Here is a 27,918-nt window from a genome sequence, read left to right on the forward strand (position 1 = left end):
CTAATTTCAGACTTCAATTACTAGATCTAAACATCTATCCATTTCTTAATAAATGATTAACATTTTTAAATAGCCTAAATGTCCAAATAATATTCACAAATAATTCACAATAAAACATGATTTTAAAATCTCATTTACATTAATTTATAGACCAAATGGAAGGAATTTAGTGTTCAATTGCTGTAAATAAATGCCCATTTAAATCAGCTTTCTAGTGGGATCCTGTGAACGCGCTGGTTTAGAACGTTCACATTGCGGTAGATTTGTGCCCCAAATGCCCAGAAAAATACTGCGGGATATAATGGGCCCAAAATGAGCTACTCGCAATATTAAACTTTGTATAAAGGGATCTTTAGAAGCCCTTTTTAATGTAAAAATATACAGCATACCTTCAGTTGTTTGCTTTATGAGACCCTGCGGTTGCTGGTGGTCGCGGGTTTAGAGATTGATTTTTAAACTACTATAACTATTTTACGAGGCCTTTAAAACTAATAATAGCTTTTGCGACGGGGTCTTGCAGCGATTTTTCGTTAATAATTAACTAGGCTGAACATCTTCGATTTGAACAGCCTAGAGAAAATCGCGTTTTAAACCCGCCCCCTCTAAACGGCGCCAAAATCGCGCACACCCGCAGCGACAGATTTTCAGCGACGCTTCAGGTAGGCTTTGCAACATACCTAATCAAAGGCCACGGAGAAGAGATGGGTTTTAAGAAGTGATTTAAAAACAGACAGAGAAGAGGCCTGTTTAATGTGGAGAGGCAGATCGTTCCATAATTTGGGTGCCGACACAGCAAAGGCACGGTCCCCTCTGAGCTTCAGCTTAGTTTTAGGCCCACTCAGGAGCAGCTGATTATCTGACCCGAGTGAGCAGGCGGGTGTATAAGGGTGTAGAAGCTCAGATAGATAGGGCGGGGCAAGACCATTCAGGGATTTAAAAGCAAATAAAATAATTTAAAAATGGATCCTAAACTGAATAGGCAAACAGTGGAGTGAGGCTAAAATGTGCGAAATGTGCTCATGTTTACGTGTGCCAGTTAAAAGACGTACAGCTGCATTCTGTACCATCTGGAGACGGGCGATGGAGGACCCACTAACCCCCACATACAGTGCATTGCAGTAATCCAGCCGAGTGGTAACAAAGGTGTGGATTACCGTCTCAAAGTGCTGCCTTGACAGAATTGGCTTTATTTTAGCCAGCTGCCTCAAATGGAAAAAGCTTGATTTAACAACAGCCTTGATCTGACTGTCAAATTTAAGCTCAGGGTCCACTTTAACCCCTAGGTTTTTGATGCTTGGTTTAATATACTGGGCCATTGAGCCCAGATCTACAGGGGGGGGCCCCAGTGGTGCCACCAAAAACCATTACTTCCGTCTTTTTATCATTAAAATTTAAAAAGTTCAGAGCCATCCAGGCCTTTATGTCGTTGAGACACTCAAGTAACAGTCCGACAGAGTGTTCATCCTTCTTTTTAAGAGGCACATAAATCTGACTGTCGTCTGCATAAAAGTGGAATGAAATTCCGTGCTTCCTAAGTATGGAACCAAGTGGGAGCAAATAGAGAGAGAAGAGGAGAGGGCCAAGAACTGAGCCCTGTGGGACAAGACATTGGTGAGGCCAATTCTGGAGTATGGGGTACAATTTTGGTCGCCAAATTATAGGAAAGATGTCAACAAAATAGAGAGAGTACAGAGGAGATTTACTAGAATGTTGCCTGGGTTTCAGCACCTAAGTTACAGAGAAAGGTTGAACACGATAGGTCTATATTCTTTGGAGCGCAGAAGGTTAAGGGGGGACTTGATAGAGGTCTTTAAAATTATGAGAGGGATAGACAGAGTTGACGTGGATAAGCTTTTTCCAGTGAGTAGGGAAGATTCAAACAAGAGGACATGATTTGAGAATTAAGGGACAAATGTTTAGGGGTAACATGAGGGGGAACTTCTTTACTCAGAGATTGGTAGCTGTGTGGAATGAGCTTCCAGTGGAAGTGGTGGAGGCAGGTTCGATTTTATCATTTAAAAATAAATTGGATAGGTATGTGAACGGGAAAGGAATGGAGGGTTATGGTCTGAGTGCAGGTAGATGGGACTGGGGAGAATAAGTGTTTGGCACGGACTAGAAGGGCCGAGATGGCCTGTTTTCGTGCTGTAATTGTTATATGGTTATATGTGGTGCTCGACCTGCTGAGTACTTTCAGTGGATCAGACTGAATCTGTGGTGGAAAACATTAAAAAAAAATCTTCACAATTTAAGCTGAATTTTGTATAAATATAGGTCAGATTAAGTTGCCAAAACTATAAGTAATAAAAAAAATAAACTTTTGTTTTTCTCTCATGATTCCAACATCTGCAGTCTCAGGTCTTGAAGGTGAAATATTCATCAAATAAGACAGACAAGTAGGTATGAACACTGCATTGAGCCAAAGAAAATTGCATGACCTCCATCCATTAAACTATTTGACCAATTTCTTGAAATTTCACTATTCCTTGGACTCAAACAGTAGTCATACCACCATGGCTACTAGCTAATAAATGAATCAGATAAATATTGCATGAGCTGCCACCAAGCACATCAGGCATTGAAAAAATTAAACAACTAATTTTGTGTAAGGTTAGATTACAAGTTGCCAAATTACAAGTAATGGAAAAATAAACTATTGCTTGGAGATAGGCACTGCCTTATTAGCAATTCAGTAATTACACGGCCTCCTGAGTTTATGACAGGGTTCCGTTCTTGAGAACTGTCTGTTACCCGAACAGACCACATTTTGGTGTATATTTAAATAAAAACATTGGTCAACCAATGTGGTTAAACCAGATGTTTAACTCAACCAGATATAGTCATGGTTCCACATGGCAGAATATGTCTGCAGCAGCCAGGAAATCCATCCTGCTTATCTCCTAAAGTTTGTTCTGTGTACAGGTCATGACCAAGTCAAAGGATCGTATATTTGGATGGACTTGCATACAACACCTAATTTGCTATCGTACCTTTTCCACAGGATATTGTCAACATCAATTATTTCAGTATGAATTTATGCATTGACCATGCACATTCTGATTTGGGTCAATGACAATGATCCAGCAGTAAATCTAATTCAAAACATCAGCAACTGGAATGCGTCATGTGCAACCACATGATCAACTCAGAGCCTGCAAAGTAAGCGCTGTAAAAGTCAAAGATCTGAACAAGACAGATTGACAAACATTCCCAATCATATTACAAAAAAAAAAGCAGGTTTCACTTTTTAATTTACAAGACTTGAAAACAGATTTACTCCTTGCTTCACAAAAGCCATAACCACAATTTCTACTGGTTGTTCACAAAAAATAGCTATTTGGCTGCTAACTGCAATTTTGAAAACTCTTGCTGCAGTCGACCAAGCAGCAAACATCTAAAGGGCCTGTCCCACAAGCACGCGACTGCATGCGGCAAGCGCAACCAAACCAGAAGCAGGTTCAAGACGCTGCGTATGCTCGTCGAGGCGGTGCTTACGGCCTCAATGCGGCTGCGGGCCGGAGCCCCGTGCGATGTCGGGACCAGCTCCGCACAACTCCATACGGCTCCGGCGATCGAAGTAGGACCGGACCCGCAACGCGTACGGCTCAAGCGACCACATTAGGTTGCGCTTGCTGCATGCAGTCACATGCTCGTGGGACAGGCCCTTAACTCTGTTTTTAAAAGGCGAAAATAAATTCTCACAAGGTAAGCTCATCACCAATTCTTTAACATGCAGGTCATCTCTAAACAATCCAAAGTATAATATCAAATAGCTTCAGTTATAACATCCAACCTGTACCTCATGCACCCCCCCCCCCCCCCTCCCTCACAGCAGATTGCACATATCCCAACCACCACCCCAGTCACTCTGCTCCTTTCACCTCTGCCAGATGTTCAAAGCCCATCTAAGCCCCATGTTTCTCTTCAACCCCCACCCCATTCCCATCCACCTATACCCCTCACTTCAGATTCACATTTCATTTTTCCTTCCTTACCCGACATCCTAGTCTCCTTTTCATACTTGCCTTCTCAATCCACCCATCTGGCAGCTACTCCCCTCACCTGTAGTCACATATTATTACCAGGCTTGGCCTATCCCCACTTTCCAGCATTCTTCCTGAATGCCATCTGTCTGTTCCCTCCACAGATTCTGCCAGACCCATTGAGTTCCCCCAGCACTTTGTATTTTGCTCATGATTCCAGCATTTGCAATTCAGGTTGCTGGCAAATATTTCCAGTAAAAAAGATAACACTAAATAGCAACATCCATCTGCTTCTGCACTAGCAACGTCTACATAAACACAACTTATAATTCTAAACTGTCTAATGAACTGGACTTCTAAACCAATATACTAACCGTAACGTATGACAAGCAATTGGTAAACATATTGTTATCTCTGCATTGGCTTGAAGTGCCTAAGGTCGCACTGTTCAAGAAACGTGGGTGTTCAAGTAGTCTACAATTTGGCTCACATTTTCAGATTCTTGTCCAAAGAATTCCATCTTCACAGTACTAAACCTTTTCTCAACCAAAACCATTCTGCCAATTTCATAACCCTCAAATCATTTGGCAATCCTTTGCAGCCATTTGCAATTACTGACCAAGGTTCAGTGATGGTCATACTATTCTTCTCATATGTTCCTTTAGCCTAATCTTTCTCTGATGTAAACCATTGCCAGCCATGGTCATAACAATGTTAATCCAAGCTTATTCCATTGCCTTTCAATGGTGTTTAATTTTCTGCCTTCTGTTTCTAATTTTGAATTTTTTCCTCTGCTTCTGTCTCCATAAAGATCTACTTCCTTTGAAAATTGGGAACATTCAATTTGTCAGTGAATATTCCCAAGTGTCCACAGTAGAGACAATATCGACAAGTTGCATCACATCCTGGTTCAGCAAATCGCGCTTGAGAATTAAGGAGATTACAAAAAGTGGACACCACCTGGTCCACCATAGATCCTCCCCACCAAAGAGATTTACAGGGGACGCTGCCTCAAAAAGGCCTGGGACAATTATCTAATCTGAGTGGATAACATGCAAAGCAAAGCTTTCCACTAATACAGTATATGAGGTAATTATGAACTTAAACCTTGCAATTGGGTGTTGGTCACTTGCATCTTCATGTTTGATTACACAGTGTTTGCAACAACAACTTTGGGCCTTTTTTGCACTCAAATCAGATTTTTAATTTATCAAATTGTTCATTATGTTATCCATGAGCTTTGTGGTTACAGGTCTGTATGCCACTGCAAGAAAGAATGTAATTGTTGTGTCAGTACATTTGACAATTAAACATTCAACAGTGATACAAATGTCCAAAGTTCTGCAAGGGTTCAAATTCAAACTTGAAGGAAACAAGGAACATAATACAAGTCACATGACTCCAAGGAAAATCGGCTAAACTGATCTAACATTTCTCCAGAACTAGCGTTTTTTAATCCAGGCAGCAAGCAGGTGAATCTCCCCTTACAGGGTTCTCACTTAATCTTTTTTCTGTTTCCAGCTGGGCAACCTAGGCAGCTTGTTAGGTTGCCAAATGACAGTTTAGGTGGTCATTTAAGACGGTTTGCATGACGCGTGCGATAATGTGCTCAGCCGAAGTGCGTAGTTACCAGTCGGAATTATGCTCAATGAAGCATTCACATATTATTTCTGCTTCAAATAAAGGCAAAACTAAACATATTCACCAATCAAGACATGATATATACCACAATGACATGAAGCAAAATTATAATACAGTATATACAGTATCAACCCTTTTTACACGTTGCAATGAATGCAATTTCCATTATTTCTTTCCACTTCCAAACAAAAATGTGGTTGGATTATTCAGCATATGATCAACCTCGGTGAGACCAAGAGCAGGCTTGGCGATCGCTTCGCACAACACCTCTGCTCGGTTCGCAATAACCAACCTGATCTCCCGGTGGCTCAGCACTTCAACTCCCCCTCCCATTCCAATCTTTCTGTCCTGGGCCTCCTCAATGGCCAGAGTGAGGCCCACTGCAAATTGGAGGAGCAGCGCCTCATATTTCACTTGGGTAGTTTACACCCCAGCGGTATGAACATTGGCCTCTCCAATTTCAGGTTGCCCTAGCTTTCTCCCTCATTCCCCTCCCGTTCACAGCTCTCCCACAGTCTAATGTCTCCGCCTCTTCCTTTCTTTTTCCAGACCCCCCCCCCCCCCCCGACAGAAGTCTGAAGAAGGGTCTCGACCCGAAACGTCGCCTATTCCTTCCTCCATAGATGCTGCCTCTAGATGCTGCCTCACCCACTGATTTTCTCTAACTTTGTCATCTACCAACGGGATCCCACCACTGGCCACATATTCCGATCTCCTGCCCTGTTGGCTTTCCGCAGAGACCGCTCCCTCCGTAACTCTCTGGTCAATTCGTCCCTTCCCACCCAAACCACCCCCTCTCCTGGCTCTTTTCCTTGCCACCGCAGGAAATGCTACACTTGTCGCTTTACCTCCCCCCTTGACTCCATTCAAGGACCCAAGCTGTCTTTCCAGGTGCGGCAGAGGTTCAGCTGCACCTCCAACCTCATCTATTGCATCCGCTGCTCTAGGTGTCAGCTGCTCCACGTCGGTGAGATCAAGCGTAGGCTTGGCGATCGCTTCGCCCAACACCTCCACTTGGTTCACAATAATCAACCTGATCTCTCCGTGGCTCAGCACTTCCCCAGCAGTATGAACATTGATCTACAATTTCAGACAGTCCCTGCTTTCTCCTCCCCTTCCCAGCTCTCCCTCAGCCCACTGTCTCCGCCTCTTCCTTTCTTCTTCCAGCCCTCCCCCCACCCTAACATCAGTCTGAAGAAGGGTCTCGACCCGAAACGTTGCCTATTTCCTTCGCTCCATAGATGCTGCCTCACCCGCTGAGTTTCTTCCCATTCACACAAGTTCTGTTATCCCACTTTCTTCGCCCACTCCTACACATTAGGGGCAATTTTACAGACAAGTTAAACTACAAAGCCAATGCGTCTTTGGGATATGGGAGGAATCCCACACGTTTGCAGGGAGAATGTGCAAATTCAACACTGTCTGTGCCCGAGCACAGGATCGAACACAGATCTCTGGCACGCGAGGCAGCAAGTCCACCAGCTGTGCCACTATATTTTCTTTTCCAACACACAATAAATTACACATTGATAACTTTTGGTTACTAAAAAAAAAAAGAAACTTGCCATTTTCAGTCTTAAATCTAAGTGACGTTATGTCCCCCTTTACAGCTACTATATGTTTTAATTCAGTTCAAGCCTATGGGGCAGTACATTGGCCATAAAGTTGCTGCCTAAAAGTGCCAGAGACCCAGAATTGATTCTGAATATGGGTGCTGTCTGTATATATACACACACACACACATTTCTATACATATCTATATGTAAGTGTGTGTGTGCGCTTGTGTACACACACACACACATATATATATACCTACGTCGCTAATGTGTGGGATAGAACTAGTGTACGGGTGATCGGCGGTCGGCGTAGACTCGGTGGGCCGAAGGGCCCGTTTCCATGCTGTATCTTTAAATTAAACTAAAAACACTAAAACCAGAGGAAATCTAAAGAAGGGTCTCTACCTGAATCGCCACCCAATTTCTTCTCTCCAGAGATGCTGGCTGCTCCAAGGAGTTCCCCCACACAATTAAAGCATGGAATAGTCGTCACCCTCCCATAGTTACCCAACTAGACGCAACTAAATTTAAGGTAGCTCCCCCCCCCCCCCCCCCCCCCCCCACCCACAAGAACCCTTTTTTGCTTAAGTCAAGAGTCAAGAGAGTTTTATTGTCATGTGTCCCAGGTAGGACAATGAAATTCTTGCTTGCTGCAGCACAACAGAATATGTAAACATAATACAGAACAGGAGATAAAAGTTCAGTGTGCCTATATACCACATATATACACAATAAAGTACAATATGCTGTTATTTTTCAGAGTTTGGTGGTGGAGGGTCCGGGGGGGGGGGAGAAAAGAAAGAAAGAAAGAAAGAGAGAAAGAAAGAAAGAGAAGGAGGGAGAGAAGGAGGGAGAGAGGGAGGGAGAGAGAGAGAGAGAGAGAGAGGGAGAGAGGGATTGAGAGAGAGAGAGAGAGAGAGAGAGAGAGAGAGAGGGAGAGAGAGAGAGAGAGGGAGAGAGAGAGGAGGGGGAGAGAGGGAGGGGAGAGAGGGGGGGGGAGGGAGGGAGAGGGAGGAAGGGGGGGGAGAGGGGAGAGAGGGAGAGAGGGGGGGGGGGGGAGGAGGGGGAGAGAGGGAGGGGGGAGAGAGGGAGGGGGAGAGAGGGAGGGGGAGAGGAGAGGGAGGGGGAGAGAGGGAGGGGGAGAGAGGGAGGGGGAGAGAGGGAGGGGGAGAGGAGAGAGAGGGGGAGAGAGGGAGTGGGGGAGAGAGTGAGAGGGAGAGAGGGAGGGGGAGAGAGGGAGGGGGAGAGAGGGAGGGGGAGAGAGGGAGGGGGAGAGGGAGGGGGAGTTGAGAGGGAGGGGGAGATGAGGGGGAGAGAGGGAGGGGGAGATGAGGGGGAGAGGGGGTGAGAGAGGGAGGGGGAGAGAGGGAGGGGGAGATGAGGGGGAGAGGGAGCCGCTCAGAGTTGGACGGCAGGTGTCCTGGGTGCTTGCCAAGCCAGGCAAAATGGTACGGCTTTTAGGTTGCCCATTGGCACCTGGGCAACCGTTAATTTCGAGCCCTGCCCTCTACTCTTTACACTGCATCTTTTCTAAGGGTTATCAAAACAGCACACAAATATCTATACTGTCTAACCAGAAACATTTTGTAAAGTTGCAGCATCACCTCCAAACTACTTACAAGCAATTATGGTCCTGGAACCCAAGGTCCAAATGCTTATCAACATTCCTTAGCATCTTGTTAGTGTTCATGTCCTATCCTTATTTAATTTCCACAAACATATCACACCTATTATTAAAATGAATTTACCACTCAATCTAACTCTGCATTCACTGAAACATATATATACACACACACATTCACTGAAACATATATATACACACACACACTCACACATTTGTATGTATGTATATACACACATATACATACCGACTTTATTAGATCTTTTATTTGTAGATCGTAATGTTATCCCTACTGTTAACATTGGCCCACTGTGCTGCGATTTCCGAGAGAACGCCGCCAACTACGGCCATCATTTTTGGCCATCTCGCTCAGAGCCCCCCTCCGCCTTCCTGAACCGGAGGATTTTTCCCATCGATGCCAAATCAGAGAGATATTAATGGGTTTTTTAAATCACCACTCTCTCTGCTACCCCTGCTGGAGGGAGGGGGAGGGACTACAAAACCAGGAAGTGGTGTGCCTCACTCAGTCTCTGCAAGATGGATGAAGCCAAAGGGTCATGTCTCTCTGAGCTCTGAATAACACTGAACACATGTCTACTCAACTGTGAGTCCCCTTAATGTGGTTTGAAAATGAAAATATGGTTTGTTTGAAGTAAAAAGGCACTGCCTGCAAATGGTTGTTTGGGTGCTTTGGCTTGAAGTTAAAAAGCACTACTTACCGCAAATGGTGGCTTGGGTGCTTTGGCTTGAAGTTGAAAGGCACTACATTGCAAATGGCAGTTTGGGTGCTTTGGCTTGAAGTTGAAAGGCACTACTGCAAATGCATTTACTTCCTGTTTGCACTGTATATTGATTTTAGATAAAACGCTACCACTTACAGCTGTGATTTTTGGCCATCTTAGTCCCCTCTGCTCAGCAGGTGCAGAGAATTCTTCCCATCAATGAAAAATAAAAGTGTTATTAGTGTTTAAAAAATGTTGAGAATCTCTCTCCTGTCAATCACGCCATGAAAGCCACACCTTTTCCGGTGGGGAGGGGTTATAAAACCCGGAAGTGTGGGTGTGGCTCAGTCTCTGCATGATGGGGGAGGGGGAGGTCATGACTGTCTGAGCTGTGAATCAACTGAACGCACTGAATTTCTACTGAACTGTGAGTTTGGTGTTTTGTGTGGTTTTAAGGTGGTTTCACCCTGCATGAAATGGTATGAAGCTGCATTTGAATTTGGTGTCCTTGCACCCTACTTGAAGTGGAATGAAACTGCACTTGAATTTTGTGGCCTTGCATCCTGCTTGAAGTGGTATGTAACTGCACTGAATTTGGTGGCCTTGCACCCTGCTGAAAGTGGTATGAAACTGCACGAATTTGGTGGCCTTGGATCCAGCTTGAAGTGGTATGAAACTGCTCTTGAATTTGGTGGCCTTGCACCCTGCTTGAAGTGGTATGAAACTGCACTTGAATTTGGTGGCCTTGCACCCTGCTTGAAATGGTAGGAAAATGGATTTGAATTTGGTGGCCTTGCACCCTGCTTGAAATGGAATTGCAAGGAATAGCCATGAGTCAACTGCCAGCCCACCATGGAATTTCAAGGAATAGCCATGAGTCAATTGCCAGCCCTCCAGCCATGAGTGAGCTGCCAGCAGATCAGGCTTGAGGGACTGAGCTGCCACCCCAAGAACCCATACCAGCGCTCCAGAAAGCCCCCCCACTGGCCACCAATATTGGAATTGGTGGAGAGGTGGAATATTGCGTCGGGGGACCAGCCCTCCCGTGTGAAAATGGGACCCAACGGGTCCCACTTAGTCTAGTCCCTTCTACCCCGGGCAACTTTAATAGTACATAACAATGTTATTTGACTTATTTATGAACAACTAATGATGAACAGATACCGGTATACCAGAACCAAAACAGTCAGTCAATGAGAAAAAATATGTACATTTACATATGTAAATTTATCCCAGGTTGGGAACCCTTTATATACTGAATAGGTGCTGAGGTGGGGTTGTGTCAGGAAAGAAGGCTTCTTTCCAAATGTACCAACAAGAGCTCTACGATATTAGCAGCCCGAGACAGTGCTTCCTGCAGCTTGCTTTTATAGTGAGGAAGTCAGTGCCCACGATGGACTGGGCAATACCCACAATTTTCAGCAGCCTCCTTTGTTCTTGAGCATTCAAATTTCTGAACCAGGCCTTGGTGCAACCCATTTTCTCTCCATTGCAGACTGGTACTCTTACAAAATTCTTAAGGGGTTGGACAGGCTAGATGCAGGAAGATTGTTCCCGATGTTGGGGAAGTCCAGAACAAGGGGTCACAGTTTAAGGATAAGGGGGAAATCTTTTAGGACCGAGATGAGGAAAACTTTTTTCACACAGAGAGTGGTGAATCTCTGGAATTCTCTGCCGCAGAAGGTAGTTGAGGCCAGTTCATTGGCTATATTTAAGAGGGAGTTAGATGTGACCCTTGTGGCTAAAGGGATCAGGGGGTATGGAGAGAAGGCAGGTACAGGATACTGAGTTGGATGATCAGCCATGATCATATTGAATGGCGGTGCAGGCTCGAAGGGCCGAATGGCCTACTCCTGCACCTATTTTCTATGTTTCTACGACAGGCTACAATTTTCCTGAAAAGGGAACTTCAGCAGAAAAAGTCCACCAGAGATGGCAAAGCTCCATAGTCAAGTCCTCAACATGGTCAGTAACAAAAGTTAAGTAGAAATCCAGGTAAGTAAATCATGCACAAAATGAACTCATTATTCTTCCCCACACCTTTATCCCCTAGCTGATCTAAAAGCATTCCCCATCATTCATGATTTGGAGGACAGGGTGAGAATGACAGCATTTAACAGAGACATTTAGCCAGGTATTGTGTATGTTAGTTGGGATATTACAAGATGTTTGCAAGTCCACAGTTTGGAGTATTGTGTTCAGTTTTGGTCACCCTGTTATAGGAAAGATGCCATTTCAATTCTGGAAAAGTGTGCGGAGAAGATTTACAAGAATGGTGCCAGAACTTGAAGGTCCCAGAGATAGAAACATAGAAAATAGGTGCAGGAGGAGGCCATTTGTCCCTTCATTGTGATCATGGCTGATCATCCACAATCAGTAACCCATGCCTGCCTTCTCCCCATATCCCTTGATTCCGCTAGCCCCTGGAGCTCTATCTAACTTGCTTTTAAATTAATCCAGTGAATTGGCCTCTGCCTTCTGTGGCAGAGAATTCCACAAATTCGCAACCCTGGGTGAAAGTTTTCTCATCTCAGTTTATTCTCCTTTTATTCTTAGACTGTGGACCCTGGTTCTGGACTTCTCCCAACATTGGTAACGTTTTTCCTGCATCTAGCTTGTCCAGTCCTTTTATAAGTTTCTATAAGATCCCCTCTTATCCTTCCAAATTCTAGATCTAGGATGAGGTTGGGCAGGCTCAGATCTTTTTTCATTGGAGCACAGGAGGCTGATGGGCAATCTTATATGAGTGTATAAAATCATGATGGGCATAGATAGAATGGATGACCTCCCTTCTTCCTAGTTAAGGAAATCAAAAACTAGAAAGCATTGTTTCAGATGAAAGGTGAAAGATTTAAAATTACTTGGAGGACAACTTCTTCATCTGAAACAATGCTTTCTGGTTTTTCAATGAGATTGCCAAGAATTTGAACATCTTTGCACCATCTACAAAATATTTTTGCGAAGCACTATGGAAAATCCTTCATTTGTATGGAAGAGTGGAGCTTAACTACGAGAACTTGACATAATTGACAGCACTCAACATACCTTACACTCCACTATTGTACAAACGGATGGAAAAACACCTACAATTTATGTATAACAACCAAATCTTTAATTCCAACATCAATCCTGTAGCAACTCTAACTGGAAGATCAAAGGCTGTAGGAGCATTACACCACAAACTACATCTCAACTCTCTTTGTCTAGGTGGCGCGACCGACGTTGCAGCGGCCTCTGCAGTCCGTCTGTCTTTTTTTTGTCACCGTTGAATGTATAGTTTTGTTGTGGTTTTTATATTGTTCTTAGCTGTGTATATGTGGGGGACGGGGTAAACTTTTAAATCTCTTCCCTGTACGGGTGACCCGACCTTTTCTCTGTTGGGTCACCGTGGTCGTTGGGGCCTAGCACCGTGGACCGGCCTCCAACCGGAATGACCTGGAGGCTCCAGTCGCGGAGCTGCGGACTTACCATCGTGGGGCTGGCGTGCTTCGAAGCGCCGAGCGCGGTGGTGGTGCGCTGCTGCGGCCCGACTCCGGAGCTCGGAGACTCCAGCCGCAGGTCCGGTGGATGGTGACATCGGGAGCTCTCGGGTCCCTGATGGGAGACCGCCTGCCGGGGGCTCCAACAGTAAGACCCGGAGCAGGGCCTTACATCGCCCGGCGCGGCCTTAATGGCCGCGAGACTTTCCATCGCCCGTCGGAGGCTTTAACATCGGGAGAAGAAATGGAACACAGGGGAGAGACAAGACTTTGCCTTCCATCACAGTGAGAAGGAGATTCACTGTGATGGACGTTTGTGTAAACTGTGTTGGCTGTGTGTCTTGTTGTATGACTGCATAAACCAAATTTCGTTTGAACTTCTTTTGAGGTTCAAATGACATTAAATTTGTATTGTATTTAAAACAGTTGGGTGAGAATTTAATGCTGCCCTTGAATTATGTGCAGTATGAAGAGATATAACATTGGAGCCAACATGTGTAATCTTGCAATAACAAAGATATTCCTCAACTTTGCAATTTGGATATACATCTACTTTTCAGATAAATCAAGTACACATGTCTATAACATTTTAGTGGACTAATTTAGTAGTCTTAAGTAGACTGCAAGAACCGCAACAAGAATCGCCAGCAGGAAATTACGAAGCCTTGTACAAATACTCTTGCTGGTACAGTTAAAAACAACTTTTGAACTTTACTTTTCCAACTCTAGCATCAGCCTAGGATTCATCCACCAACTTTGAAATTTAGAACCAAATCAAAAATGACAATTGACGTACTTCAAATGCTGTCAAATTGAAGATAAACTGCCCACAAACTTGTAGGCATTGCAAAATGTTACTTGCATAAACATGAATATTGCTTCTGAAGAATTTACTTGTCCCTGATATATACTAGTACAACGCCAAAGCTTTAATAACAGTATTTGCTTCTAAGAGAACACTTCAGGTAAGCAAACTTTTCAGTCACTTTTCTGGCAGCAAAATTAGCTCTGGTGTGCGATAGATACCTATTTCTGTATCATTTCCTGCTTAGAATCTGGAGGAATCCAGAAAGCACGAGTAAAGGCACATAGAAACGGCGGCATACTTTGGGAAGTAATTGCCTTTGGAGCAGCATAGGCAAAATTTCACATTTATTGATCACAGGTGACTGATATTAAAGGCAATGGGATGTCAGTGCTGACAGCTGACAGCCTGTTGACAGCTGTTAAAAAAGTTCTTCCTCAGACATCTTCCAAATCTCTTACTCCGCACAACAATCCAACACTAATTCTCAACACCAGTGTCACACGAGGATGTGTTCTCAGTCCCCAACTATACTCCCTGTACACTCATAAGTTTACAAATGCCAAACTGCCATGTGCTGGATCACAAACAATGATGGAGACACAGGAAGGAGATAGACAATCTCTCCCTCATTGCCAGCAAGACAAAGGAGCTAGTTAATGACTTAAGGAGATGTGGCGGAGTACATGTCCCAATCAACATTGATGGTGCCAAAGTGGAAAAGGCTGAGAGCTACAAGTTCCTTAGTGTTGATATTACCAACATCTGTCATGGACCAAACATATTGATGCAACTTTGTCTATTTCCCAAGAAGACTGAAGAAATTCTGCATGTTTCCAGTGACTCTCAAGCTTCTAAAGATACACAATAGAGAGAATACTGCCAGGTTATAGCAACTTGATTAAGGAGCAAGTCAGCCCAAGAATGCAAGAAATTGAAAAGAATTGGAGATGTGGCCCAGTCCGTAACACAAAACAAATTTGCCACCACTGATTTGCCACCACAGAGCAAGGAGGGAAGAGATAATGACTGGGACTTTAAACTGTGTTGAATGTTTGTTTTGTTATTTATTCTATGTTACGACTGCAGGCTAAACCATTTCATTGCACTGAAAGTAGCTAATGTAACCCCACTTTTTAAAAAGGGAGAGAGAGAGAAAACAGGGAATTACAGACCAGTTAGTCTAACATCGGTAGTGGGGAAACTGCTAGAATCAGTTATTAAAGATGGGATAACAGCACATTTGGAAAGTGGTGCAATCATTGGACAAAGTCAGCATAGATTTATGAAAGGTAAATCATGTCTGACGAATCTTATAGAATTTTTCGAGGATGTAACTAGTAGAGTGGATAAGGGAGAACCAGTGGATGTGTTATATCTGGACTTTCAGAAGGCTTTCGACAAGGTCCCACATAAGAGATTAGTATACAAACTTAAAGCACACGGTATTGGGGGTTCCGTATTGATGTGGATAGAGAACTGGCTGGCAGACAGGAAGCAAAGAGGAGGACTAAACGGGTCCTTTTCACAATGGCAGGCAGTGACTAGTGGGGTACCGCAAGGCTCAGTGCTGGGACCCCAGCTATTTACAATATATATTAATGATTTGGACGAGGGAATTGAATGCAACATCTCCAAGTTTGCGGATGACATGAAACGGGGGGGGGGGGGGGGGGGGGGGGGGGGGCAGTGTTAGCTGTGAGGAGGATGCTAGGAGGCTGCAAGGTGACGGATAGGCTGGGTGAGTGGGCAAATGCATGGCAGATGCAGTATAATGTAGATAAATGTGAGGTTATCCACTTTGGTGGCAAAAACAGGATAGTATCTGAATGGTGGCCGATTAGGAAAGGGGGAGATGCAACAAGACCTGGGTGTCATGGTACACCAGTCATTGAAAGTAGGCATGCAGGTGCAGCAGGCAGTGAAGAAAGCGAATGGTATGTTAGCATTCATAGCAAAAGGATTTGAGTATAGGAGCAGGGAGATTCTACTGCAGTTGTACAGGGTCTTGGTGAGACCACACCTGGAGTATTGCGTACAGTTTTGGTCTCCTAATCTGAGGAAAGACATTCTTGCCATAGAGGGAGTACAGAGAAGGTTCACCAGACTGATTCCTGGGATGTCAGGACTTTAATATGAAGAAAGACTGGATAGACTCGGCTTGTACTCGCTAGAATTTAGAAGATTGAGGGGGGATCTTATAGAAACTTACAAAATTCTTAAGGGGTTGGACAGGCTAGATGCAGGAAGATTGTTCCCGATGTTGGGGAAGTCCAGAACAAGGGGTCACAGTTTAAGGATAAGGGGGAAATCTTTTAGGACCGAGATGAGGAAAACATTTTTCACACAGAGAGTGGTGAATCTCTGGAATTCTCTGCCACAGAAGGTAGTTGAGGCCAGTTCATTGGCTATATTTAAGAGGGAGTTAGATGTGGCCCTTGTGGCTAAAGGGATCAGGGGGTATGGAGAGAAGGCAGGTACAGGATACCGAGTTGGATGATCAGCCATGATCATATTGAATGGCGGTGCAGGCTCGAAGGGCCGAATGGCCTACTCCTGCACCTATTTTCTATGTTTCTATGAAAAGTGCAATGACAATAAAATTGTATCCAATCCAATCTACACCACGTTGCCTCAGAAAAGCAATAGACAATAAGTGCAGGAGTAGGCCATTTGGTCCCTCGAGCCAGCACAGCCATCAATGTGATTATGACTGATCATCAACAATCAGTACTCCGTTCCTGCCTTCTCCCCATATCCCTTGACTCCGCTATCTTTTAGAGCTCTGTCTAGCTCTCTCTTGAAAGGATCCAGAGAACCAGCCTCTACCGCCCTCTGAGGCAGAGAATTCGAGACTCACAACTCTGTGTGAAAAAGTTTTTCCTCGTCTCCATTCGAAATGGCTTACCCCTTATTCTTAAACTGTGCCCCCCTGGTTATAAACCTAGCAACTAACATAATCAAAGACTTGCCCCACCCCAGCCATTCCCCCTCCTCCTTACTCCCGTCTAGCAAAAGATACATTAGATTTAAAGCATGCACCACCAGATTCACTCCCACTGTTTCTGAATGGTTCTTCCATTGGCTTTGGTACACTCCAATTCATCTCTACCTCATTGTGGACATTGAACTATGTCTTTGGAACTGATGCGTTAAAATGCTGAGAACTAGATCCCGCACTATTTATCTTCCCAACTGCTATATTTTACATGAGTTTGACTTGCTTATATTTATGTATACCATCTGATCTGATTGGAGTAAAGCAAAACAAAGCGTTTCACCTTTCCTCAATATAAGTGACAATCATAAACCAAAGCCCACATTGTTTGGTCTTTTGCCGTGAGGAAGGCTCCTTACTATCCAGTAAAATCCCTTTGTTCCTCAATACTCCTCTGGGATCGCCCATTTATGGCAATTAATGGAGGGAACGGATTGGGTCTGTTCGAGAAAGAACCAGAGGATCCCATGGGCTTCCCACATTGAATGGAGGTGAAGAGAGACTGGATGTCCATGCTCAAGAAGAGGCAATTGTGGGCCTAGGAATTGGAAGCTGAAGTGGTGAAGAATCTTGGATGTATGTCGGAATTAACTTGAACATTGTATACCCACAACCATTATTTATGCATGTAATGCATTACACGCTTTTGGGTGCTGTCTGAATGAAGTCTGTATGTTCTCCCTGTGACCGGGTGGGTTTTCTCCAGATTAGATTAGATTAGATTAAACTTTATTAATCCCCTTATTCAGGGGAAATTCTGATGTCCTTGCAGCACACTAATAAAAATACAACATAGATTCAAAAAGAAGTTCAACACAAAAACATCCCCCCACAGTGATTCCCACTGTGGGGGAAGGCACAAAGTCCAGTCCCCATCCTCTTGTCCACCCAAAGTCGGGCCTATTGAGGCCTCCACAGTCGCTGCCACGGCGCCCGATGTTCTCGCCGGGTGATGCTGCTTCGGGAGAACCCCCAGCGGCTTGGGGTGCCAGGAACGGCCGCCTTCCCACCGGAGACCGCAGCTTCCAAGCCAACAGACTGCGCCGGACGGAGCTCCGCACACTGGCGATCTCAGCAAGATTGCATGCAGGTTTGTAGGTCAATTGGCTTCTGTAAATTGCCCGGTGTGTAGGATGCAAGACTAGGATAACAAACTATTTTACAAGTGATCATTGGTCAGTGCGGACTTGGTGGGCCAAAGGACCATTTCCACATTGCACCTCTAAACTACATTAAGTTCTTAACAGATACTACTACCTATCTGAATAATCTTACATTTCTGTCAAAATCTCCAAATATGACATGTTGCCTTTTACAGTAGGCATAAATTTTGCAGCAGACATTCCAAAGCACAGATGATCAAACAAGTGCTCACAAAGCACCAATGAAAAATAGGAAACAAAGCAACCAATATATACACAACATCCCATGTTCAGAAATTTAACAATGGCCATATGATCTGAAGGATAAGTTATTACCACCAGAAACACTGGCTGCTTTCCTTTTTCTCAATTTAGGTCATTTCCAGGTTGCAAATGCCCTACTTATGTACAACCATAAATACAAACAAGCATTCGGGAGATAGGCGAGTTGCCAGCTGTTGCAGACATCTTCTGCCATGTATGAGCTCCTTTCTTGGTGAGATTTGAATGATTGAGTCAATTAACCTGGTATATCTATACATTGCCTTGGTTGACCACTGTTTTTTTTAAATGTAACTATATTGCCAGGCAGCCTCAGTCCCAACGTGCTGTTTGAATTAGGTACTGTTCCATGGAACAGAAGCACGTCGTAACCTGGGGAGAATTTGTAGGGTGCCAAAGGGAATTAAGTTGCCTTTATAATTGATGAGATGGCAATATTTTAATAATTTACTCCTCAAAGGTGAAATCCTGTCAATGAGTTAAGTTCCTGCCTTACCATTAAGCATGCTTGAATATTGCCCATCGGAGACCAGAACTATATGACTAAATATTGTTTTACCAGAAGATAGACACAATGTGCTGGAGTAACTCAGCAGGTCAGGACTCTTCTGTAGACTGAGTTACTCCAGCATTTTGTCTATATTTGGTATATATGAGCACCTGCAGTTCCTTTCTACACATTGCTTCTCCCAGACTCTCACTAATTATTTCCAATGCATCGTTCAATGAATATCAAGTTTTGCTAACCCAACATTTGAGCCGGCATGGTTTAATGCCATACTTCCTTCACCAAGTGGTCTTCTGGCTCAGCAACAAGATAGATTCCAAGTGCACAACCACTGCCAATCAGCAACAGTTTCCACATGCTAATCTACCTCCAATTCCAATGCGTGCTCTTTTGTTGTGGCACAGAGCACTTAACTTAGCTAGCCATCTCAACAATGGGCTAAATGCAGGACAACAGTGACAAGAAACAAGATCTAAGCACCTCACATTTAGCAATTTGTATAAGAAGGAACTGCAGATGCTGGAAAATCGAAGGTAGACAAAAATGCTGGAGTAACTCAGTGGGAGCAGCAGCCACCCCCACCTGCACATCAGTCTGAAGAAGGGTTGCCTATTTCCTTCGCTTCATAGATGCTGCTGCACCCACTGAGTTTCTCCAGCATTTTTGTCTACCTTAAGTAATTTGTAGTTAATTTAGAACGTGGAGTAATAACCTTCAGCAATCAATTCACTGACGTTTAATACAAAGCCAAACCCCAATTCGAATGGGCACCGTTTGAAAATATGAAGTGCTTTCGATAATGATTCCAAAAGTGAAACATGGTTAACTTTCAACAAAATCAACAATCTGCGTAACTGAAGAACCCCACCCACATCTGTCTGACACTATTTTTGAAAAAGAACAGCCCGGCTTGCAAAAGATTCTGGATTAAGCAGTTGAATCACTTCCACTAATGCTGAAGCTCATATTTAATAGCAAGTTAACAATTCCTTAAGGGAAAAGAATTTTGAGCTGACATGCTTGTCAGAAGATTGCTGGAACAACTTGCATCACAGAGAACTAACATTGTGAAACACCCCGAAGCATATCATTGAAGGTCACAAGAATTTAAAGAATAGGAGAAGTAAGCCCGTCAGCTTCAGGCCTGTTCTGCCATTCATGATAATGGTTGATTTAATACATGAAACACCATTTACCTGCCTTATTCATCGGCTACAATTAATTTTATGTCCGGATAACAGAAATAACTGTTCTGAGTACAATTATCGACGGCCTCCACAACTGTCCAAGTAGAGAATGCTTAAAGAATTACCATTTCTGGTGCGAAGAAAATATCTCTTGCAGGTACTGTCAAGTCTTGCGGCAAATCTACATGTTTTGTGATCACTTTACATTCTTCACAACGACAAAGAGCCAACCCCATTTAATCTCAGCAAACAGATCTGCATTACTGGAACTATCCTGGTGAAAATTCAGTGCATTTCATTGCATGTAGGTTTTATGGCAATATTTCAATTTCCAATACTCCAGACACTACTATGGCTGTATGCACGTAAATATATTTATTTATTGCTCATATTCTATGTCGCTCTTCTAGGGAGATGCTAACTGCATTTCGTTGTCTCTGTACTGTACACTGCACAATGACAATAAAGTTTGAATCTGAATCTGATCTCTTCGAGGTCCAGCATCATTTTATTCAGAAATCTTCACTTTTGCACTCAACTGTTACAATACAAGCTAACATACCATTTGTGCTTCTAAGCCTGCTGCACCAACATGTCAGTTTTGTTACTAGGCCATCCACATCCTTTGACCATGAATATTTCCCAATCACTCAACATTGAATAAAAAGCATAATTCTTTCCCTCCCATAGTGGATAATGTCACATCTTTCCAAACTGTACATTGCAGTCATGATGTTGCCATTTAAACTAGCTTATTCAGCAAAATTAGTCAGAGCCAGTAAATTACAATAAGGAAAGAAACATTAACATAAAGCAGGTTGTATTAGCATGAAGTTGAGGGTGGCAATTGGAGCATTGCCTACAAAGATCAAGGCAAAGTGGTGGGGGCAGGGGGGAGAGGAAAATACAGGAAACAACATGTCAAATTATCCAATACCCGATCCAGAAAGGGTAATACAATGAGAATGATTCATTGATTTTCTGATAGGCTCCAATCCAACAAAACAAATAATCATGCAACCACAATTTAGAAGCACAATTGTTCTGAATAACATCCTGAAGTGTTATGTTAAATTATTTAGACTAAACTTAAAGTACATGTCAGGGCCTTAAAGGGACTTGCACCAACTCGCAACCATGTTCCATAAGTTTAGTAGAAAAAATGGTGCTTTGCACGTTTCATTTGTGACAAAACACTGAAATTAATCCAAACATACATGAAATATACAACTGGTGGAACTCGCACGACGAAGTTAATGTTTTCCCCATACAAGATCGAGGCCACAAGCAGGATGTATTAATGTTTTCTACAACTGATTGTTTATCCAATTACAAATTAATACACTGAAGATTTCAAAATTTACGGATTAACATTAAAACGTAATCTAAATTCACTGTCCAGTGAACTACTAATTTATTTACTGTCATTTTTCTGCGGAAGTATACTGATAAGTTTGATTGGCTTCGATGTTACTCATTTAAGAAACAAAGCATTTTACTCACTGAAACAGGATGTCCATAAGCATTTTCGCTACCAATATACGTTTGGAATGCAATCAATGAGGCGCATGTGGTTTTTTTTTAATATTTAAGAGAACAATCTAAAGTAAAATTCAAACATCGAAAGATGCATAGTTTCATCATTAATTTTAAAAAATATTCGATTTTAAATTAAAGCCTGGCAATATTGTATATTATAAATTACGTCTTGAAAGAATTTTTCAAAAAATAGTTAAAATCATGCAAATGCAACACATATGTAAGCAAACATACCAGAAGAATTAAGAGTACCATACAGATACATCTGCTATAAAAATGCACCACTCCCCCTTTCCTTGCAGAGAGGCCATTACAATGAATCGCGCTGTCTTTGGACAGCGGCTACAAGGATAAGGCCTCGACTGTGTCCCCACCCTGTCAGCCACCCATATTCACACCGCGGCCAACCTAATGAAAAGATTAGGAGCCGCTCCCCTCCCCATTTCCACAATATTCTTCGCTGTCACCAGCTCGCACCTCTGCCCTTACTTACCTATAGTAGAGATAAAAGTGGTGTTAAAGGCGTCGTCTGAGAATCTGAAAAGCACGCAGGTTTTGCCCACGCCCGAATCTCCGATCAGCAGCAGCTTGAAGAGCAAGTCGTAGGTTTTCTTTGCCATAATCTGTCGCTCCCCCGCTCTAGCTGCTAATAATTGGGGCGATGAGAGTTCTTTTTAAACGGGAACAAAATGGCGCCTCTCTCTCTCTGCCCGTCTCTCCCTCTCTCGCTTTAACACCAACGCTCCGGCTGCAACAAGTTACCAACCATCAATGTCCATGGATCCGGCCGGAAAGGCGCACACACACGGGCGGCTAACCCACCAACCGGTCCTTCTTTAAACTTTCCTTTCTTCCCCCCGTTTAACTTCGCGAAGACATTCGGGAAGCAGAGACGAGCTCATTCAGCGTCAACGTCAGTGCAGCGTCCGTCCGTTCACCCAGCCAGCAGCCCGGCCGCTGCTGCTGCTGCTCTCTGCTACTCTCTGCTACTCCCTGCTGCTCCCTCCTCCCTCCTCCTCCTCCTCCACGCCGCCTCGCGAAACAAAACACCCCCAGCCCAGCCCAGCCCCGCTTCCCTGCGCTTCCCCACCACGGCTTCAGCGCCTACCGGAAGTGCCGGCCAGCACCCAGCCAGGCCTCCGACTGGTTGCTCCAGCGACCGGGGCGGCGCCCAGAGTCCGGCCCACCGGATGCGGGGGCGGGGAGAGGGAGAGGGAGAGGGAGAGCTCTGGTCGTGGGCCTGTCAATAACAAGGCCCGGCCCGGCCCTGCCCTCTACTACACTCAGTGTCCGAGCCGATTATGTCATCGGGGTGGGGGCGAGAACCGCCGCAAGGTTCCACAGCCGGCTGTACTTGACGCCAGAGAAGGTAGCGTTACATCGAAGATACACACAAAATGCTGGGGTAACTCAGCGGGACAGGCAGCGTCTCTGGAGAGAATGAATGGGTGACGTTTCGGGTCGGGACCCTTCTTTAGACTGAGAGTCAGGGGAGAGGGAGATAAAGATATGGAATTGAGGAAATGTGGAATGGTTCATTGTTGGATGAGGGAAGGTGACAACGAGGCATGCAAACAGTGAATTTGATGCAGTAAAATTAATCAGGAGGGCAGTGAAACTAGTCGGTGTACTAGAGTAGGGGAGGGTCGAAGAGGGAAACCAAGTGTTACTTGAAGTTAGAGAAATTAATATCCATATCGCTGAGTTGTCAGCTGCCCAAACATTGCATGAGAACCTGTTTCACTGACAAATATTTGTACAGTCCTATGAATGATAAAGATGTTTTTGTAAAAGACAGGTATGAACATTACTGAGCATGACATTTGAATGTATAGCCACCGAGTGTATGAAGAGATTTTGCACAGTTTATGGTTTATATATTTTATTCTGAATAAAGTTTATTTAGAAAAGTTTTTATTAAAAAAAGAACGACATTATCACCTGGCCAATGCTTCGCTGCTCAAATACTTTGCTGCTCAATAGACAATAGGTGCAGGAGTAAGCCATTCGGCCCTTCGAGCCAGCACCGCCATTCAATGTGATCATGTAGCAATGTTACAAAATGTTGAGATTTTAAAAATCAAGTCTTTAATTTATCCCATCAGATAAAGCATAAAAAGAAGTTTAATTTGACACCTAATTCACTTTCATATTTTCAGTATTAAAAAAGTTATGGCCATTTTCATACTCGGAAATTGGCATCTTGTTCCCTATTGCTTTTTCATTGACTTAACATAAAAGCTGTGATCGAGAACATTTAAAGGCCGATAACTTTCTTAAAATTTAAGAGAACTGAAAGAAATTTTCAGTTATAGATTGAAGCATTCTGAAACAAATATGAAACAATCTTACTTAGATGATTTGAAATTAAAGCATATATTAGTTGCTAGATTCAGTGGAGGATGCAGACTGTGACTCATCGCCCATGTCCTCAGTGTCTTGAAATATGGGCACTTGGCGTTCGGCAGATGTCAAGGATTCAGGATCTTGAGCACCAGGCAGTGGAATGTCATCTAAAGAAATGTGTTGACTGCCTTCTGGAAGTTTAAAAGTTTCATCACAAATTTCCATAAATGCTCCAAGTTCCTTGGGATTGGTGAGTTTTTTAAACTTAAGCAAAACGCTAAAACAAATAGAAAATCATCAGTTTCATCTAAATTCAATTACTAGATCTAAACACCTATCCATTTCTTAAGAATAGATTAACATTTTTAAATAGCCTAAGTATCCAAATAACATTCACACAAGAATTCAGAATATAACATAATTTTTTAATCTCATTGTCATGGGTTTATAGGCCAAATGGAAGGAATTTAATGTTTAATACCTATAAATTAATGGCCATTTAAATCAGCTTGCGAGTGGGATTTTCTGGAACGGGACCATTTAGAACGTTGAGGATGCGGTGAATTTATACCCCCATATCTGCAGCAATTACACTGCTAGTTCTTCGGGGGGGGGGAAATCACCGTTTCGCAACTTAAAATGTGAATTAAATACATCTTAAGAAACACTTTTATACATAAAAATAAACTACTTTCTTTTACCTGGTCCTCCATAAAATCCGTCCCAGTCGGCATTGACGGCTTCAGAAGCTGCTTTTAAAATCATTCCAGCGATTAACTTGTCGGGTGACTTTTTTTTTAAAACACACAGAACGTCCGTAGGAACGATTCTTTAGCAAAATCTTGCAGTCCAACAAATATAATTCAGGACCAGGTCTGGAAAAAACCCCGTTTTAACCCCGCCCCCCCCCCCCCCCTCAAACGCGCCAAAATCACGCACACGGCCAGTGGCAGAATTACAGCGCCGCTGAAGGTAACATACCTAGATCATGGCTGATCAATTGATCAAAGTTTAGCGGAGTTAAAGTTAAACCAAGTTTTCAGAACTGATTTATTTACACAATCGCTCCTTGGCAAACAGGTCTTTGCAAACACGACTGATCACAACGGTGGTCAGCAAAACAACTGTAGCGCGAAACCGAGCGAAAACAGCAGCCCCTCTCGAGTCACGTGACCGCGGCTTCCGAACGCCGGGTTCGATATCTGCGTGCGCCAGCAGGCGCCGCTACATGGCCCCCCCCAGAATCCGCGGTACGGAAATGCACGGGTAACTGGACGGTTCGACCGGAACGCGTAGTCCGAGGTCGCGGGGCGAGCGTAGCATTCGGGTCCGCCAAAACAGAACCGGAGCGACGCGACAAATGCGAACGAGGGACGGGCGTAACAGAGGGGACCTATGAAACATAACCGGGGATAACAGGTGCAAAGAGCAGCAAAATGGCCGGTGGACGCCCTCTACGCCGCGGAGTGGCCACAGCCACCGGGCTATCCTCGTCGACATAGGCTGGCTTAAGGCGGCTGGCGGAGACGAATTCCTTCCTGCCACCCATGTCCAACGTGAACGTCGAGGTACCAGTCTCTAGCACCTTGTGCGGTCCTTCGTACACCCGCTGTAGCGGCGAGCTGTGAGCATCCCTACGAAGGAAAACATAAGCACAATCCCGTAACATAGTAGGTACATGCTCCACGGACGACCCCTGTCGGAAAGTGGGAACTGGGACTAACGCGCGCGCCCGCTTGCGAAGGTCAGCTAGCACCACCGAAGCCGGAACCTCCTGATCGCGGGTGGCGGGCAGAAAATCCACAGGTACCTGCAAAACCGAACCATAAACCAGCTCGGCCGAGGAGGCGTCGAGGTCTTCCTTAGGCGTAGTTCTGATGCCTAGGAGAACCCAGGGCAACTGGTCAACCCAATCGGGGCCGGTGAGCCGGGCCTTCAATTCCGACTTAAGGTGCCTGTGAAACTGCTCGACTAAACCGTTCGACTCCGGATGATATGCGATGGTCTGGTGCAGCTTAGCACCGTACAGCTGTGCCATACCACACCACAGGGAGGACGTGAACTGGGCCCCACGATTGGTAGTGATATCTGAAGGGACCCCGAAACGAGCGATCTAATTGGAGACAATAGCGCGGGCACAAGCCTCAGCTGAGGTATCAGTCAACGGTATTGCATCCGCCCACCTGGTGAACCTATCCACGATAGTCAGTAAGTGAGTGGCCTCACGCGAACACGGCAAGGGACCCATCAGGTCAACATGGATGTGCAGGAACCTGCCGTCTGGAACAGCAAAATCCTGCACGGGCGGGCGCACATGCCCTAGCACCTTGGAAGTCTGACGGGAACAAGCGTGGCCCCATGCTGCGACCTGCATTCGTAACCTGTGCCAGTCGAACTTGGAAGCAACCAGGGCAGAGGTGGCATGGATGGACGGGTGCACTAGGCTGTGGATGGTGTAGGAAATCCGACGCCTCCAGGCAATCGGGACGATCGGGCTGTGGATGGTGTCGGAAATCCGACGCCTCCAGGCAATCGGGACGATCGGGCGGGCTTTACCCGTTGAGACATCGCAAATGACTCATTGCGAATGAGCACCTCAGTCAGCTTGAGACCCGATTCAGCATTGCGGTAATTCTCCATGCCGGCGTCGGCCAGTTGGGCCGCTGCCAGCTCCGTATAATCCACACCTAGGTTTAAAATGGAAACATCAGGGACCGCCGGACGGAGAGAGTGTCGGCCACAACGTTCAGCTTCCCCGCCACATGCCAAATGTCAGACGTGAACTCGGATATGTAGGCGAGGTGCCGCTGTTGCCTGGCAGACCAGGGGTCGGATACCTTATTTAAAGCGAACGTGAGCGGCTTGTCGACCATGAATGCAGTAAACGCGCGGTCCTCGAGGAAATAACGGAAATGTCGGATCGGTAGGTAAAGCGTGAAGAGCTTCCGATCGAAAACGCTGTACTTGATCTCCGGGGCCCACAGCTGCCTGCTGAAAAACGCCAGCGGCAGCCAGCGGTTACTTACCCATTGCTCGAGGACAGCACCCACCGCGACGTCCGACGCCTCCACGGTGAGGGCTGTGAGGGCCGATGCCCTAGTGTGTACCAACATGGTGGCGTTGGCCAGCGCGGTCTTAGCCCCCTTTAAAGCTATCCCAGCCTCCTTGGACCAAACCAGGTCCTTGGGCTTGCCCGCCAGACATTGGAACAACGGCCGCATAATGGCGGCCGCTGACGGGACAAATCGGTGGTAGAAATTGACCATTCCGATTAATTCCTGCAGGCCCTGGACGGAGAGTGGCCTCGGGAAATGACAGTTGCTGTTGGGGCGTGAACGGATTACGCGGCTTGGCAGGGCACAGGTCCGACAATGGAACCATTCGCCCGCCTCGCACATCGACTAGCAGGGAGAACGCGCGCTAGAAGTCGGTCCCCAATATCGGCTGTTTGACGTCAGCAACAGTGAACTTCCACCTATATGGGTGGGAGTCGAAATTTAAGTCCAGGGTCCGCGCAACGTAAGTTCGAATGTCGCTCCTGTTAACGGCTGAGAGGACGGGTCCTACCTTACTGACGCGGGTATCTCGGGCGGTCAGTGACAGGATGCTGGCTGTGGCACCGGAGTTGACCAGGAAACGGTGGCCGCAGTGGCGATCACGGACGTAGATGCGTTCGTTCAGGTCGATCGCGTTCGCCTCTATGGGCGATCGGCCGAGGCATTTCCTGAAATGAGCTTCAACATCTTGGGGCTTCCACACCGTAACGGAGATGGTAGTTGCACCAACATCATCGGCGGTACACCTCCGGCTGCGGCGATGCTTCTTCGGCGCTGGGCGGGTCCTGACCTTCGTCCCGGTGTCGTCTCGGTTGCACCCATGCCGTGGCAGTGGGGCGGGTGAAAGAACAAACGTCCCGCCGTCTGTGGGTCCACAGCTCGTTGGCTCTCTCTGCAAGGTGCTGGGGATCGCTGAAATCAGCCCCGGCGAGCATCAAACGGACCTCGTCTGGCATCTGCTCCAAGAACGCCTGTTCGAATAACAGACACGGGCAATGCCTGTCCATCAGGGCCAGCACCTTCGCCATGATGGTGGATGGACGACGATCGCCG

The 27,918-nt window shown here is 45.2% G+C and overlaps 1 protein-coding gene across 1 annotated transcript in view; it reads right to left on the reverse strand.

The window, feature by feature from the left end:
• The window catches only part of rab10 (RAB10, member RAS oncogene family), a 56,354-nt gene extending 33,909 nt beyond the window's left edge, over positions 1-22,445 (reverse strand). Inside the window, exon 1 of the mRNA XM_033021418.1 lies at positions 21,957-22,445. Within this exon, the coding sequence (XP_032877309.1) occupies positions 21,957-22,083 (127 nt within the window). The 5' untranslated portion in view covers positions 22,084-22,445. The remainder of the gene's footprint in view (positions 1-21,956) is intronic.
• Between the last annotated feature and the right edge of the window lie 5,473 nt (positions 22,446-27,918).

This window comes from Amblyraja radiata, chromosome 5 (genome assembly GCF_010909765.2).
Source record: "Amblyraja radiata isolate CabotCenter1 chromosome 5, sAmbRad1.1.pri, whole genome shotgun sequence".
In the NCBI taxonomy this organism is placed as follows: Eukaryota; Metazoa; Chordata; class Chondrichthyes; order Rajiformes; family Rajidae; genus Amblyraja; species Amblyraja radiata.